At 39.0% G+C, this 20,452-nt stretch overlaps 1 protein-coding gene across 5 annotated transcripts; it reads right to left on the reverse strand.

The window, feature by feature from the left end:
- Positions 1-381: 381 nt before the first annotated feature.
- Positions 382-18,454, reverse strand: arhgef18a (rho/rac guanine nucleotide exchange factor (GEF) 18a). Of its 5 annotated transcripts, none has more exons than XM_077523088.1 (20): positions 18,247-18,454; positions 12,478-12,553; positions 12,174-12,268; positions 11,590-11,730; positions 10,571-10,821; positions 9,742-9,867; positions 8,708-8,825; positions 8,364-8,615; positions 7,701-7,777; positions 7,422-7,612; positions 6,849-6,907; positions 5,898-6,077; positions 5,669-5,815; positions 5,390-5,496; positions 5,258-5,317; positions 4,177-4,224; positions 3,618-4,094; positions 2,179-2,494; positions 1,998-2,078; positions 382-1,050 (listed from the first exon to the last, which is right to left on the reverse strand). In XM_077523088.1, exons 2-20 carry the CDS (start codon positions 12,549-12,551, stop codon positions 905-907), a joined length of 2,946 nt encoding a protein of 981 aa, XP_077379214.1. In that variant the 5' UTR covers positions 12,552-12,553; positions 18,247-18,454; the 3' UTR covers positions 382-904. The 5 variants fall into 5 exon arrangements, with proteins under 5 accessions (XP_077379214.1, XP_077379211.1, XP_077379213.1 ...); XM_077523085.1 differs by having other exon boundaries at positions 12,174-12,292; XM_077523087.1 differs by having other exon boundaries at positions 12,478-12,591.
- Between the last annotated feature and the right edge of the window lie 1,998 nt (positions 18,455-20,452).

A 20,452-nucleotide genomic window follows, 5' to 3' on the forward strand; every position in this document is an offset into this window, starting at 1 on the left:
ATATTTTAGTTTGTTTTTAAGCTTGTTTTTTTTTTAAATAAAAATAACTAAATAGTTTATACACATTTTTTGTTTAAAAACTGCAACATGTCTGATTTGAGAAAAAAAATCTTTACATGGAAAAAAAAAAGGAATAAAACAATCCTCAAATCTTTTTGTAGAAAAAAACCCTAATATATCTCATTTTGTGACTAAAATGTATTCTCATATTTTAGGTGTTTTTCAGAGAAATAAAAACAGCAAAAATATTTTGTTTTAACTATATACACTATATCCAACCAATCAATATGATTTTAAAAATAAACTTTTTGTTGCAAACTAATATCACCCCCCCCCCCCCCCACACACACACACAAACACACACACACCTCCACACATATACACAGCAAAAATAGCATTTCTTTATTGGATGTTTTTTTTTCTCAAATAGTAATATTTCTTTGTGGTTTTAAAAAAAGCATTTAACATAAAAATATACAGTATATAATAAAATTAAACTACCTATATCATAAAAACCATAAATACCAATAAAACTGTAAAATATTTTTCAATTATTCAATTGACTATTAGCTAGGGCAAAAATGTCAATATTGCAGCAGGTTTTGTTAGTTTTAATTCAAAAGGAGTGCTTTGTTCTGAACTCTCTTCTGCAGTAGCTTGCACGCACCATTGAATTAAAAAGGTCACTAAAGCATAGTATTTCATTTTCAATCAAAAATACAAGTTTCAAAAAAATTCTTTGGCAATGTAAGAACATCAATAACATGGAACATCATATTTTCTCCACTGTGCAAAATGGCTCCTGCTTTCCCCCTCCTAATGTCACGCAAAAGTGTTTTGATAAAAACACATCTGTGTTCAGTACCTCAAAGTCTTTCCACTCTTCGGTCCAGAATAACCTGAATTAAAGGAAGATCACCTTCTCTTTCGGCTTCTCCAGTATTTCCTTGGGGAAAGGGGGCGGGATTGGGGGCGGGGCCTCCACAGCGCTTCGGACGTGCATGAAGGACTGCGACGTTTTCACACTGCTGGCCTGTCCAGTCGAGTCATCTACGTGAATAAATGAGAACTCAACTGGGGGAACATCCAGAGCCACTTTCAAACAATGGTTGGATTACACTTAAGTGCTTATCATGCAGAAACAGATGTGATGCTCCTGCTATTAGTGACATGCTAGGTTACAATCTATAAACAAGGCCGAAAGTATCACCGGCATTTTTATTTTTTTTTGTACACAGCATGTGCAACATGATTAAAAGCCACGGGGGCAAGCTTGCTAATATCCAGAACGCGCTGGTGCACAGTCTCGGAGCAGTCATGTTTAGTTTGGATGTGCAAATTTAATATTTTGTGCTACGATGTCATCAGGACTCTCAAGTCTCACACGTTTAGTGTGTGACAAATTGGTGCTTGGCAGTTTTGTGCCATTATAGAACTGGAATTTTATAAGAGAGCCGCTTGCACTGGCTAACAGTATGTAGTTATTTTTGTTGACTTCAAGCCCTTTGTTGTCAAAGAGTGGATCTTACAGTATATGCATTTGGGCATTAAAATATTATGGGAGGGGGCAAAACCGTCGCTACATCATTGACAGATTCCCACTTTTGGTGAGTGCTTTATGATGCAAAGCCTCGAAATAATACACGGACTGATAAGGACTTTCTGTACTGAGCTGGATCGATGGACGTTAACCTGTTCAGTTGGCGTATTTGTTTGAGGCTTCGCATCATAAAGGACGCGCTGAATGGGTGGGCATCCATTAATGACGGGCCGATGTAACATCGGTTTTTCCCATATTGTTCTGTACATTGCTTTAATAATAATAATAATAAAAAAAAAAAAAACAGACAGCTAAATTGTAAATGCTTGTTGTTTATATGTGCTCCAGGTCTTGAATTTGACACCAGGACATGATAAAAAGCGGATGAGTTCTTAAAACAAGATTTAAAAATGTTGACCCCATAGCTGTGTTGAAAACCATCTTGTCTTGTCTGTACCTGACTGGGAGAGGGCGCGCAGACTCCCTCCTTCCTTACCCGTCACTCTGATGGGCACAACCTGGCTCACATCGATGGAAGCTGCGAGCACACAGATGTCAAACGTAGGTAGACTGATGGATGAGCAGATGGACTGTACTAGTAGATATGATATCGACATGCTGATGATGATGACGAGTACCTGCACTGTGGGCCCTCTGATGCGCCGCCTTCAAACGGAAGCCCCTGTCCTTGCCCTTGGAGAGGGTGGCCAGCTTGGTAGGGATCTGCTGCACCACGCCGGCCGCCTTGTGTACCTGGTTGGTGGTGCTGACCAGGTGCACGGGCAGCTCGGGCTTGGCCACCGGGTGGACGCTCATGCTCTCCTTGCGCGGCGGGACTTTGGGCGGCGTCTCCTTTTTGGTGTCGCGGGCGCTGGCCAGCAGGACTTGCGGACGCGGGCTGCCGCCGTTCGGGCCGTTGGCCCTGAATGACTGGCAGCTGGAAAGGTTGATGTACTGGGGAGGAAACGTGCCACACAGATCATTCATCTTTATGTATTTGCTGTCCGTCTTGTCCAGGACACTCTTGTATAAGAGATTTTTCAGCTTTTTCCTAGTTAAATAAAGGTTAAAAATAGGGCCTGACCGAGATGTATTTTTTGAGGCTGATGCCAATTATTGGCAGAAAAAATACAGATTACCGATTAATCTGCCGATTATTTAAAAATATATATATATAATGCATAAAATTAACCCCTTTCCCAATTCCTTTTCAATGGGCTTTTTAAAGTCTTTGAATCCTTGAAATATCAACTTTATAATATTAGAAAGGACAATGACAAAATACAAACACTAAGAAAGTGAAATAAGAAGAGAATAAACTAAAATAATAGCAACTGAAAAAGACAGTAAGAACAAATACTGTTATTGTGCATTTTGGCCTCTTGGGGGCAGTGTAGTGCCATGCATCCATGGCGTACACACTTGGCGTACACAGAAGATAGTTGCGATTGAATTCTATTAAAATAACTTGTTTTTCACACATTGGGAAGAATGTGTGCCTTTGCGTGGTGTTATCTCATCTGTGGGTATGTGTTCCCACAAGATTTGTGTGTGGATATTCGTTTTTTGTTTTGTTTTTAAGGAAAAACACTCCCTAAGTTGATGCTAACTTCCTGTTAGCATTTGCTAACTTCCTGTTAGCGCTAGGCTAGCGATGTTTTAAAAACGAAGCATGTTTTTTCTTTAAATATACAATGGATGCAATTCTTAACATTGTGTATTTAGTATTACAATTAACTCCAACTACGGTGTTATTAAATAGCTTAAAGGACACTCGGGACAACAGAAAAAAATACACTACTCACTTGCTAGTTGCTAATGCTACGCAAGCAAAATGGTGCATTCAGGGTACTTTCACAGTGTCTGAAACTTCAGTTTTCCTGAATAACGTTTTAAGGGCAAAATAATCGTCCATTTGGCCCAATTGGCCGATTGTTTTGGCTGATGTTTGAAGGCCAATAATCGGCCGATTAATCGATCAGGCCCTAGTTAAAAATAAATATTTCCTTTCCCCCCCTAATTTGTCCCTGCTAATATTGGTTTTGAAAACAGGGATAAATTAAAGTGTTCAACTCACGGAGTCATCACAGTTGGCGCCCCCCGCACTCACAGCCTCCATGTACTTCTTCAACTTGTCCTCCAGACGTTCTTTCTCCTGATTCAGGCTTTCTTTTTCCCTCTCCACAGCTTTGGTGGTCTCCCTGAGGCGCTCCAGCCCCTGCTGGTAGTTCTCCCACTGCCTCTCATACTCAGCCTTCTCCTGGCCGAGTTTCCCTTCGCGCCGGACGCACTCGTCCTCCCGCAGCTTCAGCTGGGCCTCCAGCGTCTCCATGTAGACGCTGTGGCGCTCTCGCTCTTTCTCCCAGCGCTGCTGCGCCCCGCGGTGCTGCGCCTGCAGCTTGTGCAAGTGAGCCAGGTCCTCCTTGTGCTTCTCCAGATTGCGCTGCTTCTCCTGTTCCAGCAAGGCGCTGCTGGAGGGCCGCGACGGTCTGGCCCCGTGCGACCGCAGGATGTGCTGGAGCTCGATTTGACTGTCCTGCTGGGCCACGATGGCCTGGGTAGGCGAGAGTTTAAAAATATACAGTTTCGCGCACGTGATTTGTGCTGTCATGGTAGGAAAGCAGCTCACAACTTACTTGTAATGTATACAGCCTCTGAGCTAGCAGTATAACATGGTCACACACCTGCAGAGGAAATGATGGTAATGTGAACGGCAGAGGCATCTCAAAATACAAGTCACCCAACTTTTCTGAGAGCTGAGCTGTCGCACAGCCCGTTTTTTGGTCTTTAGTTAGGCACATAAATTTTAGTTACAAGAGCTAGATAGTGACCGCAAGCAGGAGTTGTAGAACTAGTCAACCGTTCCACATTCAATTTAATGTAAAACTGAAAATAAAACGTGTATTCAACCAAACCACATTACTTACAAATGTCTGCTAGCTTAATGCTAACACAAATTACAAAACCCCACAGACAGGCCAACGAATATGATGCAGTAGTTATAGCCCTTTAAAGGGGAAGTCAACCCTACAAAAATTGATAATAATATGTTCTATGCAGGCGCACTAGTCGAAATACGGTATTCTGGTTAATATTACGTGAAATATTAGATAAGAAGCAAAATCCAGCCGTTTTGATCAATATCAGAAGGCGGCCATTTTGCCACTTGCTGTCGAGTGAAAATGACATCACCGTTGCTCAGTTCTCAGGTAACAACCAATCATAGCTCAGCTTCAGAAAACAGGTGCGATGTGATTGGTTATTGAGTAACTGTGATGTCATCTTCAGTCGATAGCAAGTGGCAAATTGGCCACCCACTGAGATGGATAAAAACGGCTGGATATTGCTCCGTAGCTCATATCCCACAAATGTAATATTAATCAGAATGTCATCTTTAGACGAGTGAAGTCACATATATTATTGTGACGAAATGTTGAAGGTTGACATCCACTTTAAGCAATGGTAATCTTGGTGCAGCAGCAACAGTGCTGCTGGGGTGGACAATGTACTTTTTGACCCCCAACACCCCATCCGTATATATACAGTTTTGAACATTACAACTTTTAAACGCACATTAGTTATGGTTTCCCTCACAGGCTGTTATGACAGCGCAATCTGGTTGGTTCATTCTGCAAGGTTTGTAACCTCAAACCGTGAAGTCAGGGCAGCCTGTACCTGTATGAATATGTGCATAAAAAAAATAAAAAAAAGTGTCACCTCAGCTTGGAAGTTGCTGACAGGTGAAGCCCATAAAGGCGTCCATGTGTTGCTGTTGGCCTTTACGAGACAGCAAAAAGAAGGTTTCAGATGATGCATCAGTAGGTGGGCCGAAAGCATCACGTCACTTACAGACTGCTCATGGCTCTCCGAGTAGTACGTAGTCTCCTGGAGCTGAACGTTGTCGGCCTCAACGCTGCCGAGCCCATCAGCCTCATCTTCGTCGGAAGACGTGTGATCTGATCAACATAATGAAGGTCATCTTATCGTATAGGATCACGTAAGAGTAAGAATTCAACACAGTGGTTAGAGTGGAACCTCAAAAACTCTTTCCATTAGCTTCTATGGCCTAATATTTAGTGCACTTTTTTTTGTTTTTACAAAACCAACACAGTGTCGGACGTAACTTACTTTTCAGTGTGTTTGCAGATGGGTTTGTGTTTGCTGGCCCCGAGGTCTCGGCCCTCCTGTGTGACCTCCACTGTATCACATGATCAACCCCCTGCATGTTACTGGGGTCTTTTGTTATACGGAAGAGTAGGTTTTGAAGACTTTCCACTGTCGAAGTAAAGCAAAGAAATAAAAGGAACCCTATCAGCATCACCACAAGTTAAAAGACAAATTTGGAGTTTGCTCCTGCCTTCATTGATGGCTCCTTTGAGCAGCGTCTCCCCCTGCTGAAGCTCAGTGGGGTCTCCACGCAGCAAAAGCCCTCTTGAGGGGCTCTCTTGGCCAGTCATGTCCTGGTACATGGCGCTGAAAATGTGCAACTTCTCAGACAGGCACAGCTTGATGTTCTCGTCCCTCACCTTCAAACGCTCTATCCATTAAAAAAATAATAAATAAAAAATAAAAATAAAAAAAGACAACTGCATTATCAGCGTTTTGACTGCCAAAAACATTTAATAATGTTTAGTAAAATCACGATGTATGTCGCCATAAACGTTAAATGACGTCAACTACGTTTTTTTGTTTTTTTTTAATCACTGGCCAGTGCAATGTCTAAGTGCAGCGCTGCCGAGTCATTGAGTTGTGAAACCAAAAACACCCACTAACCATGGCCAGCAGATGGCAGCATTGTATCTCTTTTCAATGAGCTGTCAGTGTATGGCATTACAATGAAACACGACGGAATCAGATGAAATCCGATGAAATAGAACTTCTTCAAGGATGATGTGAATAATCAAAGCCTTTGTCATATTAAGTCTAATTCATGGAGCGTCACTAAACAAAAAAATATTAGTGTCAAAGTCACTGTAGTGGAGAAAATGTATCTTTTCACAAAAACGTTTTCTCCTTATCTTTTCAATTTTCACTCAATGTCACTCAAATTACCTATTTTCAAATGGTGATTACTAGAGAACCTAATAAGGTAGAAACACACTTTTTTTTTTTTTAAATGAAAGAATGGAATGCGATCTTTCATGTGGTACCCACGTTGTATACGTACTAAAATACAATATTCTGTTTGCTTTGAAAGATGAGTTAAAATGCTCGAAATCGGCTGGCACTGAGGATTTTTTATTTTGATAATGTGTGGCAGTAAAATAGTTAAATAGTATGGAAACACACAAAACATCTTGACTCTTACCACGATATTCTTGCAGTCTGCTCATCAGCTCCTGGAAGTGTTTGTCCTCCTCCGAGTAACTGGACCGCAACGATACAGTCGTCTGTTAGCCGCCACTTTGAAAACAATTAAACCATTTCCTCAAATAGGGCTATTTGTTTAATCAATTGCAGGTAGCACCAGAAGAATATTTCAATTAACATTTTTATGTATGGGAAGCCTTTATTTCTACAACAGTGACATGTTTATCACGTCGCCATTTGACAAACTCATTTTTTACCATATGTGGCTCAAGTGAGAAGTCATTTTAACAGGAATACAAAGTTCCCCACTATTTGCTAACCAAGGTTTTTATTTTTAATTGCTTTTAGATGTCCCAAAATGGCAACAAAGTACTACTTTTGCCCATATGAAACTGCTTCAACTCTCTTCAACACACCTTTGGCACTAAGAGGCCACATGATGGCAGCAAAACACTACTTTTGTCTAACTTAAACTCTTCAACTCTAACGTAATTGCTTGGCACATTGATACTGCCAAAGTAATATTTCTACGGTCAATCATAGGTCAAATATATACAACAAGCATTCTGACCGGTTTATGGCGTCCCGTATGCGACCCATCCAGGCAACGCGCTCCTCCTTGGAGCCGGTGTGCAGCTCATACATCTCGTACACCTCCTGTGGCGTGGAGGTGCACGCACAGATGAGGAACATGGCCTTGTCTTCATGAGCCACCTCCCTCAGAATCAGGTTTTGAAGGCTGATAACTGGCGGTTTATTATCCTGCGTGATAAACCAATGGGTCTGTGTTTTTTCTTTTAAAGCTCAATTAATTAATGATATTTGTTTTTTTTTTTCCCGTAACACTCACGACAGCAGCGAAAACAAACTTCTGATCTTTGTCTTGTAACAGCAGGAGCACATCTGACAGCAGCACAGCGTGGATGTCTGAGGCAAATCAAATAGAAGTAATTGATTTTTCAACTTAGACCTGTGTTTATGTAATACACAATAATAAGCTTCTGGCACTGAGAGTAAATCTTTGACATTTAAGCAGTGACATTGGAATATGTAGCAAGACCGGTTGGACCAAAGCGCCCTGATGTGTGGCCTAGTGAAACTGTAGAGGCCACGTGACGTCACAGTAGTTTGCATTAGCCAGGTAAAGCACAATGCTTATCAACCCACCAGTTACCTATTACTGTACCGCAAAGTTACATTATCTATAAATCAAGAAGTTAATCATTTCCTTAAGTTGGGTAAGGGTATTCAAGAAAAGCCTTGCGTTATCAAGTTTAAAAAATCTCATGCTTGTGCCTTACTGGGAGGAGTCTGGCAACCATTTCCACTAAAGTTCATGCAACCAATTATAGCATTCCTCACCTAATAATGGGCAACAAGACTGTCATAAATACAATTACGTACTGTTTTTTTTTTTTTTTTTTTTTTCAGCTGTACAACCTTAGAGTAGGGCCCATCACTCAGAGGCATAAAGTTGTACAGCACTGATCTGTGCACATCCTTTGGCAATAACCTTTCTGTCTGCCAGAAGACTTCCAGGTGACCGGGCCTTCGTGCAGCAGCATCCGGTCACCCTGCATCAGATCCTCCCTCCGGATCAGCTGGCCGTCTTTCAACCTGCCCACCGACTTTGGCTCCAGTCGCAGGCAGATCTCCCGGAGGCGGGTGGCCTTCTCGTACTCCCTGACGTGGTCGTTGACTCGGGAGATGGTGCCCTTGATGGCCGCCAAGCCCTGGAGTAGAGACTCGTGCTCGTCGCTGTCCACTGAAAGGTGCACCATATACTGATGGTTGTTTTATGGATAGAATATACTGGCAACTGCAAATGAGATAATAATAATTAGGATAATTGTTTACCTGCAGTGTTCTGTATGAGTCGCTCCAGCAGGACAGGGTACTTTGTGATGCGCTGTGTCACCAGTAGGAAACACTCGGGGATGCTCAGTCTTCTCACCAGGACCAGCTGACCAATTTTCTGGTGGAAGACATACAGTTAGGCCCAAACGTATTTGGACAGTGACACACGTTTTTTCTTTTTTTATTTTATTTTAGCTGTTGACAAAAACATATCCAAGATACAATCATATAATCAATATATAATTAAAGTGCAGACTCTCTGCTTTAATTTGAGAGTATTGACATCCAAATTGGAGCAGGAGTTTAGAAATGACAGCTCTTTAAAACATAGCTGTCTCTTTTTCAGGGAACCAAAAGTAATTGGAGAATTGACTCAGAAGGCTACAAAAAATAAAAAATATAAACATGGGCCCTCCCCTCATTAACCTGTCATCAAATACACAGTTAAAAGGTCTGGAGTTGATTCCAGGTGTGGCATTTGTGTTTGGAAGCTGTTGCTGTGAACACACAACATGCTGTCAAAGGAGCTTTCAATCGGGGTGAAACAGCCCACCTTGAGGCTAACAAACAAAAAAAGAACAAAACCATCAAAGAAAGAGCTGAAATGTTAAGAGTGGCCAAATCAACAGTTTGGTACATTTTGAGAAAAATAAAATGCACTGGTGAGCTTGTGAACTCAAAAAGGCCTGTGGAAGATAACAGTGGTGGATGATCACAGAATCCTTTCCATAGTAGTGTAGTCCAGTCATCGCTTGAAAACGCCTCTGGCTCATGGCCCAGCCAAGCTACCAAACTGTGGACATCAATTTACTTGGTTGCTTAATTTTAATTTGGATCAATGTTGCTTAATTTTAATTTGGATGAATGAGTAGGTTCTCCGGAGATTATATTCCATAATATACCTCCATTAAACTTTCAATTATTCTCAGCAGTAAATTGATCCGTCTGTTGGCTCCCAGTCCGGATAGGTCAGAAAACTAACAATGCTGCCTCTCAGATTTCAGGACTTAGTCAAGAGTTAGCATCTCACATACCTTCATGAGGCTTTGAATCTTCTTGTTGCTTTGCATCTGTTCCTTGTACAAGCTGACACCTTCACTGTGACGGCTGCAGAAAACGCTGTACCACTCCTTCATTTTTTCACCTACCGAGCCAGAAAACTATCACAAACCAAAGAAAAAACACACAAAGCATAAAATATTAGCCATCCGCATCTACATTAATATGTTATTTATCCTATGCCATCTAAAGAAGTACATCAATTGTTGAGTTAAGATTTTTCCATGGTATCTTTCCCATTACAATTATTATTATTATTTTTTTTTTACAATTACAAAAGATTCTAAAAAATAAATGAAATAAAACACATTCTTTGGTATTTTTTTCCATCTCCAATTAATCATTTATTTTCTGGACATAAGATTGTTCTGTAATAAAAGCTGCATCAGTCAAAACATGCATTATGAAGAGGAAAAAAAAGAAAAAAGTCACTCCGGGGTAGACGCCGCACTTTTGGGGTAAATTTACTTTACAAAAACTGAAATCAAGAACAGCAGAGGCTGGATTCGCAACGAAAACCTCTATTCCATAATAGTGTTGACAACAGCGAACGAAAAGACACTAATGGGGTATATGCCACGGAAGAGACGGGACTGTTTTTTGCACAACAGTTTGTTTCCGGTTCGGTTTGCGACGTGTGGGCTGCGTCAAAAATACTTGTGCTTCCGAATTTGTGCCCCTGGGTTGCGCGTTCGCAACCCGGACCGGAAATAAACTGATGTAAAATCACGTCCCGTCTCTTCCGTGGCATATACCCCATAGACGTAAATAAAAAGATAATCCTTGCTTCAGCGTGTGTTCTACCTGTGAGATGATTACGTCCCCTAGTTCCATGACCTGGTAGGCGTTGGGACTGCCCTCTTCTTGGCTCTGGCTTTGGCGCAGTTTGAGGCAGTCGAGGAAGTGCTGGTGCAGCGTGAGCAGTGCGTCCACCCCAGGGAACAGCATGCCGACTTTGTCGTCATCCAACAGCAAAGACTGCCGCAGCTCGTGGATGTAGACATGCCGGAGGATCTTCAATGTGCGTACGTGGTGCATCTCTGTCTGCATCAGCTCTGGAAATGTGCAAAAAAAATTAAAATAACATTTCCACTGAAAGAGGAGGCGTGCTTTAAATTTACATTTCAATAAAGGTTTTTTTAAATTGAAAAAATACCTCATGAAGGAGTATATTATTGCAAGTATGTTTTATTTTGGGGAAAAAAAAAATTAGGACCTTTTTTGTAGAAAATGTGGGGGCACACACAGTAAATTGTTTTGCAAAGTAAATATTCATTCCACTCATTTTCTCTATATTACTGATAAATGGGTTGACGTGTTGCGCCTAAGATTGTCACCAAAAAATATATATATTCAAGAATCTTTAAATAAATAAATAAATAAATAAATAAAAATAAGCAAGCCAATTTACTGGACACACAGGCTCGATGAAAAATGTACTTTAGATTTGAAATTTTGGGAGCATCTGGAGCCCTGCATTATTACCATATTACTGTATTTCCTAATTTTCTTTGAAAAAAACCCTGAAACTGACCGAAGGTCAGGCATTCAGGAATAAATCAATGAAAGCATCTGGTGTCGCATAAACCGAAATACCCTTAACAGGAAGCAAGCTCTTTGACATCACCTGCTATATGAGTTTAAGAAAACATCTGACATAATTACTATAATTACAAGCACCGCCGTCTTCTTGTAATTTGCAATTATCGCAAGTGATGAAAGGATATGGCACTGTGGTCACTGCTTTTGAAACAGCACATCAATTACAATGTGTATTCCCTGTTGAGACTTTAAGTGGTACAGTGATTGGATGATTGGCTCACCGTAGATGACATCCTGTCTTTTAACGGCCTCTCGGTCCAGAGTTATCATGTAGTCTGGATCGGCCGCCGCGCTCCAGGACTCGGCTTCCAGACTCTGACTGTCACACTCCAATCCATCTTGCAGCAGAGAGTAATGACCATCTAGAGGACACATGCGCACTGTCACTCACTGGGGGCGTACTGGTGCAAAAACTACAGGTACATAAAATGTGTATATCTTGAATTGATATGTGTGAGTGCCCTTACTACTTCAAGTTAATTAGAGCTCTTTGTTTTTTGTACAAATCACTTATTTTGTATGTATTTATTTTTCTTAAATTGATTTTAATTTGTCATATAAATATAGAATAGTGCAGCAAGCTCCAAAAACAAAATAAGATATTTGTCAACTCTGGGCATGTGAAGCCCTTTGAGACTTTTGTGTGATTAAGGGCTATATAACTAAACTTGACTTGAAATGTATAAATCTCATCCATTATAATTAAATAGTCACTCAGTATTCAACAAGTATTTTTTCCTGTCAAAAAAAACTGTAGTGAAAAAAAGCCACTTGGTCTTCCCAGTGCCAAATAAGAGCTGCTGACCTTCCAGATTGATGGGCTCAGCCAAGGTAACGGCATCCTCAACAACGAGCCTCCCTCGCAGGCCATCCACCTCCTCCATTCGTGCTGGGCCGGATCTGTTTGTGGGGGGTGAAAAATGGCTAGAGGGGAAACATTCCTAAATTCAAAAGTACTGTTGATCTCTAAAAAAGGTTACCCACACATAAACATGCTTAGCACTTCACCAAATGAAATTGTGTTTGTTACTTCAGCGGTGTGTGGGATGTGAAAAGTGAGTCAAGTATGAGGAGAAACCAGTTAACCAGAGTTGCTGCCTCTGGCGCACCTGAAGCTTGTTGTAGCGTCCTTGTTAGAGGATGAAGCAGGCTGAGCTTTGTCTTTATTGGGGGTGACTGTCATGCCTGGAACCGAGAGGAAACCAGGGATGCCATCAGGAACACTGATCACAAAAACAAAAGAAAAAATACTTGAAATGCTACAAATACTGCTCCTGTATCTTGCTATATTTATGTCATGTGAATGTGAAATTTTAAACTTTATGAAATGGCAAAGTGCAGCAAGACATCAAAAAGTGAGGTAGTCACACAGACGAGCAAAATGTGCAACTAATCATCTACAACATGTGTTAAGCCTCCACAATTTAATTCAAATGAGAGGCTGTTTACGTGTCTCTAAGTGTTGTTTAGTTTGTGCAGAGATGCTAAATTGCAGCCTGGTCATCCTGGGAGGGGGATTACCACATCTGCGGCCCCTTCTCAAGGTTTCTTTTTTTTTTTTCCCTGATGTTTTTTATTTTATTTATTTTTTTTAGTTTTTCCTTGCCCTTTTTGTGGTTTGATCAGGGGATGTCGTTTCTATTTGTCAACTGTGGGCATGTGAAGCCTTTTGAGACTTTTGTGTGATTAAGTGCTATATAAATAAACTTGACTTGACTTGACTTAAATTTGGGCTCATTTCGGCAAATTACCGAGTTGAAGTTCAAAGTTCAAGCACTGGAGTTCACCCAAATGGTTGCTTAAAAACAAAATGGCCGACTTCCTATTGAATTCTATGCATCTGTACTCGGGACTTTTTCATGTCCTGTTATGATAAATGTGTCAACCCAATTTTGCTTCAATCGGTGACAAGTGTGTAGGGAGAAAAGTTTTTTTGTTTTTTTTCCTTTTGTTTTTTTTTTAGCTTTCCAGGTCAGTTTTGGGGAGCCCTAAAATACACATTTTTTTTCACACTAATAGTGATAACACATTGCAAAAATAAGTGAATTTTCAGGCATGTTGAGGCCCCCAAAAAGCAATTTAAAATCTTTCAAAAAAGAATAATCAAAGCTGCATGTAATGGAAATCCCAAACTTGCACCCACATTTTCATGGAGAATCCTAGAAATGATCAACAAAAATTGTAAAAGTTTGATTTACACTCACTTTTGTTGCCAGCGGTTTCGACATTAACTCATTTGCTCCCAAAAACGTATAAATATGTTCTATTTTAAATATTACCAGTGTATTTTTGTTGTTGTTGTTTTTTATGCTAGAAGGCTTTAATGCAGCACCTGAACTGAAGAGAACGGTTGAAGCAATGGTGGTTATTACAGAAACAGCCAGCAGATGGCAGCAGAGTGTAAGAGATCAACCAAGGCCATGTTGCAACAAGCTCTTTTTGCCAGTGGTTTTTACGTGTGTGAATAATGCTGAACTTTAGCTATATTCTAATGCTAATTGCTGCAAAACGGAAACAGAGAGAAATATACTTTTTTCCTGATGAAAGAAGAGACTACTCTTTCTTTGGGTAGGTTCCATGTTTTTATAGCAATAGAACACAATTCTGCGGACCTTGCAAAATCAGTCAAAATCCAGTAAAACAGCCGTGAGTGAAGGGGATTGCATCAGTGAAAATTGCTGGGATTGAATGAGTTAATGATTGTATGTTGATTTATTTTGAGGGGATAGTAAATTTACACTGTTACAGTAAACAAGCTGTAAACTGCCTACTTTGTACATTGTAGCAGTGTCATTTTGTTTGTGTTGCTTAGCAATGAGGTTCAAAATGGGCTCAGAGGTTAAAAGTTATCTCAAAGAGAGTCGGCCATCTGCCTCGAGCGGTCCCTCGAACCCAGAGGGACAACACAGGAGAGGGGCTGAATGATTTAGAGTAGTGTTAGTGTGTTGACACAGCAGCTCCCTGCAAAGGGAGACAAGAACAGAGTGTTCGAATCCAAACACGGCAGCGGTGCAAAAATCAACGGAGACCGGCCAGGAGCTCAGGTCGGACCAGCTCCCCGGCAAACACTGGAAGTGCACTGTGGGAAACGCCGTCACGGCCCAGATGGGACGGCACATCAGCAGTCGGCTTTCATCTGCTCATACCTGCCGAGGGTGCGGTGCGCACATCTTAATATCGTCATAACGAGCACATGGCAGCTGTTTGAAGTGCAAAACAAGCAATAAAAGGCACCGCGGAAGATGTCTCACTTTCAGCAGGATTGAACAGCATGCTGGTTTGGGTAGCATGTAGGTAGCATCAAGCTAGCCCGAGCCCTGAAAAAAGTTCTGTACACTGTTGTATATATAATACGAACACATTTTTTGATATACTTGTACTGTGACTACGGACTGAGAAGTGTGTGTTTTTGTCGGATTATTACCTCTGTTCCTCTGTGCACCTCCACAGCCCAAGTTGGCTTAGCGTCTCGTGATTCTCGATATATTCTCGTCATTTTCTCGTCTAGTCAAGTTAGTTCTACGCCTCTCGATGTTATGCGAATAAAGAGTTAAAATCTTATTCGTGTCTGCGGTTTTGGGATCATCATCCAACCTATATTGTATGACTTTTGTGGCATAGTAATAGTACCATATAATACATGTGAAACGTGCCTCCTTCCCTCCCACCACTGATGCGTTGTGTGGGGAGGGACACACCTCAAAAGACTGAGCGGAAGGAAGGCAGCGTGAAATACAGGTCATTCACCCACATCACAACACAAGGAACTAGACCAGCGAGTCTGCCAGGTGGCCTGCCGGTGCTGCACAATGTACAAACACTAAAATCCTCAAAACAAATCAACATACACAGCTTACGCACAACCCAACACAAAAAGCCATTTCTCGGGTTCTATTTGTCACGTAAAATGTGTCCACTCACTCCACTGATGCCCAGCTTTCTCGTTAACTAGTAGAAAGTGACAGTGGAGTGAACTTTGGGGGGAAGTAAATGCACACCAAAGACTGCGACAGACGATCAATATTCCATCTGCTTGCTAGCAAATATTCAATGGATGTATAAAGTCTACACATCCCTGTTCAACACTTTCTCCCAACATTGGTTTAACCTATAACCTCAAGGCACTTTAAACAGTGTCAGGTGTGGGATGGCTCCCATCTAACATGCATATGAAATGAATGTGATTTTGGTTAATTCTGAACACGGCTGCCTAAGTCCCCAGTCGTATGTGCACACTTATGCAAACACATTAGAACACAATTATTTCAGTTGTTTATTTACTTTTCCTCTGTAAATACATTTTACTTTTTTTCTAATCAAGTTGTACAGGTTTTAGGTTATATTAATGGCGGCAAAAGTTTTGAAATTATTTCTTTATTTATGGTCTCATTTTTCACATGAAAAATTTGAACAATGCTATGTAGACTTTTTATAGCACACAAGTTTGTTGAGCATCCATAATATTACACAAATACTAGGAAAAAAATTAATAAATTCCTAAAATTCTGGACAAAATTATTATTCTTATTATTTTAATGAAAATAAATAAGAATGCAAATTTTAGACAAGTCTAAAAAATTTGATGAAAAATACACAAATATGCAAAAATTAGAAGAATTATTTTTTTGAGCAAAGTTAGTGCACATTTATTGACTAAAATTACCTTATTATCAGAGGTGCTCTGATCGAACAGCCACAGATCATGATCGGCTGGTTTCCGTGGAAAAGTACGTAACACACATTTTGCAGCTTGCAGCCAAACAGAGACCAGTCGGCATGCAATGTAGTGTCTTCTCCATCCAGACATGTCCAGACAAGTCCCACCAAGAGCAGCCTGTTGCTATCCTCTGGGTTTTGACATTTGAAATCTAATGTTTGTGTCTGCAGCTATCAAAACTGTGTTGGACAGTGAATGATTCTCAGTGTGGAACGAGTGCCACTAGTGATGTGATGTCATATGATGTGAAAGAATCACCACAGAAGTACAGTTTAATGTTTTGTTTTGGTATATTTGTTTTAGTGCTGTCAAAGTTAAAGCATTAACTCATTGACTAATCACAAAAAAATGATCACATTAACCATTTATTAATGCAGATTAATCACACTATTAATTTTGACCGCAGAAGATTATTTAGGTTGACAGCAGATGGCTACATTAAAGGTGGCACAGGTTGTGTATGAGCAATAAAACTATGCGCATTAAAGTAAAGCATTAAATAAATGTTTGCGTGTGACATTCAGAAAATTTGTCCATGTCAAAATATTGGGGTCTTCCCCCCCCCCCCCCCCCCCCCATTTTAAATTATGGCAGTAATTAAGTGATTAGAAAAAGAGGAGGATGAGAGAATGCGGTGTATCAAAAAATATTGAAGACGTACTCATAACAATTGATGTAGGAAAAATTAATACATAACAGGTGCACTTCAATTTTGGAGGGCAAAAAACTTTAATTAGGTAACTAATCATAATTAATCAAAATTCTAAAATGTGATTAATCTAACTAAAAAAAATAATCGTTTGGCAGCTCTAATTTGTTTCCAATAGTTGTGTATTATTCCCTTAATATCTCTGTATATTTTGCTAACTTTTTTTTTTTTTACATATTTTTTGTACTTTTGCTAAATCATTTTTTAACCTATTATGACATTTAATTTACTTTAAAAATAAAGATTTTCCTATTTTCCTCATTTTGTCTAAATCATTGTTACTTTTTCTGAGTTACAGTACCACATCCCCACTATTTTTCTTGTTGCCAAATTATATTTTTTGTTATAATTTTTTATTATTTTTTTTTAAATATTTGTGCACATTAGTCCTCTAATATTACTATATTTTCCAATTTATTTTCATAAAACGTTTTGTAATTTTACCTGAATTAATCAATTTTTTTCCCCACTTCTTACAATATTTAATATCAAGTTAAAAATACACAAAAAATATATATATATATTTGTATTTTCCCTTTAATAATTTGTCTTTTTGTCTATTTTTTAAAAAACGTTTTCTCACATTGCTTCTAATGTTTGTGTTCCCCTCATCATTTTTTGTCTTTTTCCAAATTATTATATAATATTTTGTATATTTTTATCATGACCGTATATTTTGTAACATTTTTGTATTCTTCATATTGTAGTTTTGTGATTTGACTTACACTATTATGCTTTTGTAATTTTGCCTAATACTTTTGTAACTCATCATTATAATTTTATCAATGGTAAAAAAAAAATTAAAAAAAAATCCCCCTTATTATTCTGTCTTTTCTTCATTTTTGTGTATTCAGCTCGTGATATTTTCTTCTAATATTTAAGTATTTTTGTCACTTCAACTACATGTTGCCAGTACCAGAAAATCCAGAGCCCAACGCACTACTTTTTCTCGCTCTCACTTTTTGAGGATCAATCCGCGCGCAACATGACAGGTGAAACTGGCACGAGACGAGACAAGTACATTAACATTAAAGCAAACAAAAGTTGTCTTCAGTCACCACACCGTCGACGATAAAGGCTGTTAATAATCAAATACGGGAATTCGAAGCAAAATGCACTAAGTCAGCAGGGTGTCACTTTAAGTCAACAGTTTCGGGCGAGGAGATAAACAGGTGCCGAGTCTGACAAAGGTCTGCAGGTGATTCGGCTACCTTTTTGCTACTGTGTTGACTTGTAAGCCATTAACAGCGATTTAAACTACTTAAAGTCATACTTTAAAGTGTTTTTATTTGCTAAACATACTAGAAAGAGGTCATTAACGTCATTTGTAACCGATTTGACGTATGCAAGTAGGTCAAGTTAGCCAGTTTAGCTTCGTGCTTTCAACATTTGTTCACACAAAACACACAATATCGCCCGCACTAAAACCGTCGCAGTGGTTGAACGTCTTACCCGTGAGGAGGCGAAAGGGAGGAAGGTTTTAGAACGTTAACTTCCAGTTGAATGTGGTCGCGTTTCCTAAGCTTGGACGATGACAGCAAGCGGTGAATGCTGATGATGACTCCCGAGGAACAAGTGCTCTCCTCGGTGGAGACAGGGAAGAGGAGAGGGAGGCGACCAACAAGAAGGAACAGCCGCCCACAGAAGAGCCAACAGCCCAACTTCGATCAAAGCGCACGCGCACGCACAATTGTGATTATCGAATGAGTGTTTCTGTAGTCTGGATGTAAACATATAATAATGTTGAATTTTTCATATACTAATTTATTTAAAATATTTTTGCATTTTTTCCCAATAAGTTGCAAATATGTATATTTGTGAATATTCCATCAAATATTTTTTTCCATTAATTTTTTTTTACATTTTTTTTACTTCTTTCAATATTTTACCAGTTTCCTAGTGTATTTCTATTTTGTTGTCAGTGTTATTCTCATTACCAATTTATTTTCTAATATTTGAGTATTGTTTTGGTAATAATTGTGCAGTTTAAGTGTCATATTTGTGTCTATATTGTCCGTGTGATATTTTTTTTTTATTCACAATTTGTATTGTTTTGTGTCAGTATATACTTCAACTTATTGGTAAAATAGAAAGCCAGTTTTTTTTCCCCCCATTTCTGACATACGTGTAATATTTGTGTATTTATTGATGTACTGTACTATTTTTGTCTTGTTCTCCTAAAGGGACCATCTGGCCAAGATAACCCATTTTCACTCAAAAACCTTTATGTATTTTTTTATGAGGAAAATATTAGCTTGCATTTATAATCAACTTACGAATTTGTTTCGAGGAAATTTGTAAATAATCTCAAAATGCCCCTTTCTGATGAGCAATTTGATGTGATGAGCAATATATGTGCCAATTAAAATTCAGCCCAATCAATGGTCCCGTTAATATTTTGTACTTTACTCCACGGAATTTGTACAATTTCAGTCTTTTTTTTTCTAACTTCAAGTATTAAGTGTAAACATGATTCCGGAGCACGGCAGCTCACTCAGTCAAATGCAGAGAACAAATTTCACCCCACTGAGGTGTGTGTGACAAATCAGTGGTTCACCTTTTTAAATGTTTTCTAATTACATATTTTACAACACAATCGGATTTGTTTTTAATACATATAAAGTCAAAATAAATATATAAAATGTAACCACAATCATCAAGTTTCCACGAATTATTTAAAGTGAAAATAATTGTATTCATTTTCATACGTTTTAGTATGTTCATATATTTAAAGGGACAATATTAAATCCAATGTGTTGCATAATTATCCACATATTGTTAAGGGACATTTTTTTATAATTACTCAGGCGATTTATTCAGCATTTAATTGTAACTTATTTTCCATAAGTTAAACGACAAAGGAAACGGGCGATGAAATACATTTACAAAATGGTAATACACTTGTCCAGCAGGTGGTGCTATTGCTCCACAGAACCGACTGAACAACTTTACATGCCATCTTAGGTCGCGACGAAGAGACAGACTGATTCAATTCAAATTGTGTGCAGAGAAACGTTTACAGCACGGTCCAGAGTCCAGAACACTTGGAAGTCTCCGGTTTGGTACAAAAATACATTCCCACTCTCACTGACAAAATTTGATAATTAATCTTTTTGTATTTATTCCAATTTTTTTGCATTTTCAACTATTTTTTTGTATTACATATTGTGTTATCTTTGTAAAATGTCCAATAGTTTGCATTTACTTTTTTTTTTTTTTGTTTACTAGGCATTTTACTTTGTCATTTAGTGTTTATCTTCATAGCTTTTTGTTTCATTTCACGCATTCAACCATTTTGGTTTTCATCTGTTTTTAAAACAGTTTTTGTAATTCTCGTTTACCCAATATACTCGTTGTCCCCAATTCAATATATTTTTCATAGTCGTGTATTATTTACACATTTTTTTGTATTTTTGTCTAATGTAACTTTATCTAATATAGCTGTAATATTCCGATATTAGTGTATTTCCATCTATTATTTTCTTGTATTTGTGTATTCCACGCAATGTGCCCCCACCCCTTCAAAATATTGTATTTCTTCTCATATTTAGAGCACTTTAAGACTTTATTTGAATATTTAGAGCAAGTTTAGGCAACCCTGGTCCTCAAGAGCTGCAGTTCTGCGTGTTGTAGATGTCTCCTTCCTTCGACACAGGTG

Source organism: Festucalex cinctus, chromosome 1, assembly GCF_051991245.1.
Source record: "Festucalex cinctus isolate MCC-2025b chromosome 1, RoL_Fcin_1.0, whole genome shotgun sequence".
In the NCBI taxonomy this organism is placed as follows: domain Eukaryota; kingdom Metazoa; phylum Chordata; class Actinopteri; order Syngnathiformes; family Syngnathidae; genus Festucalex; species Festucalex cinctus.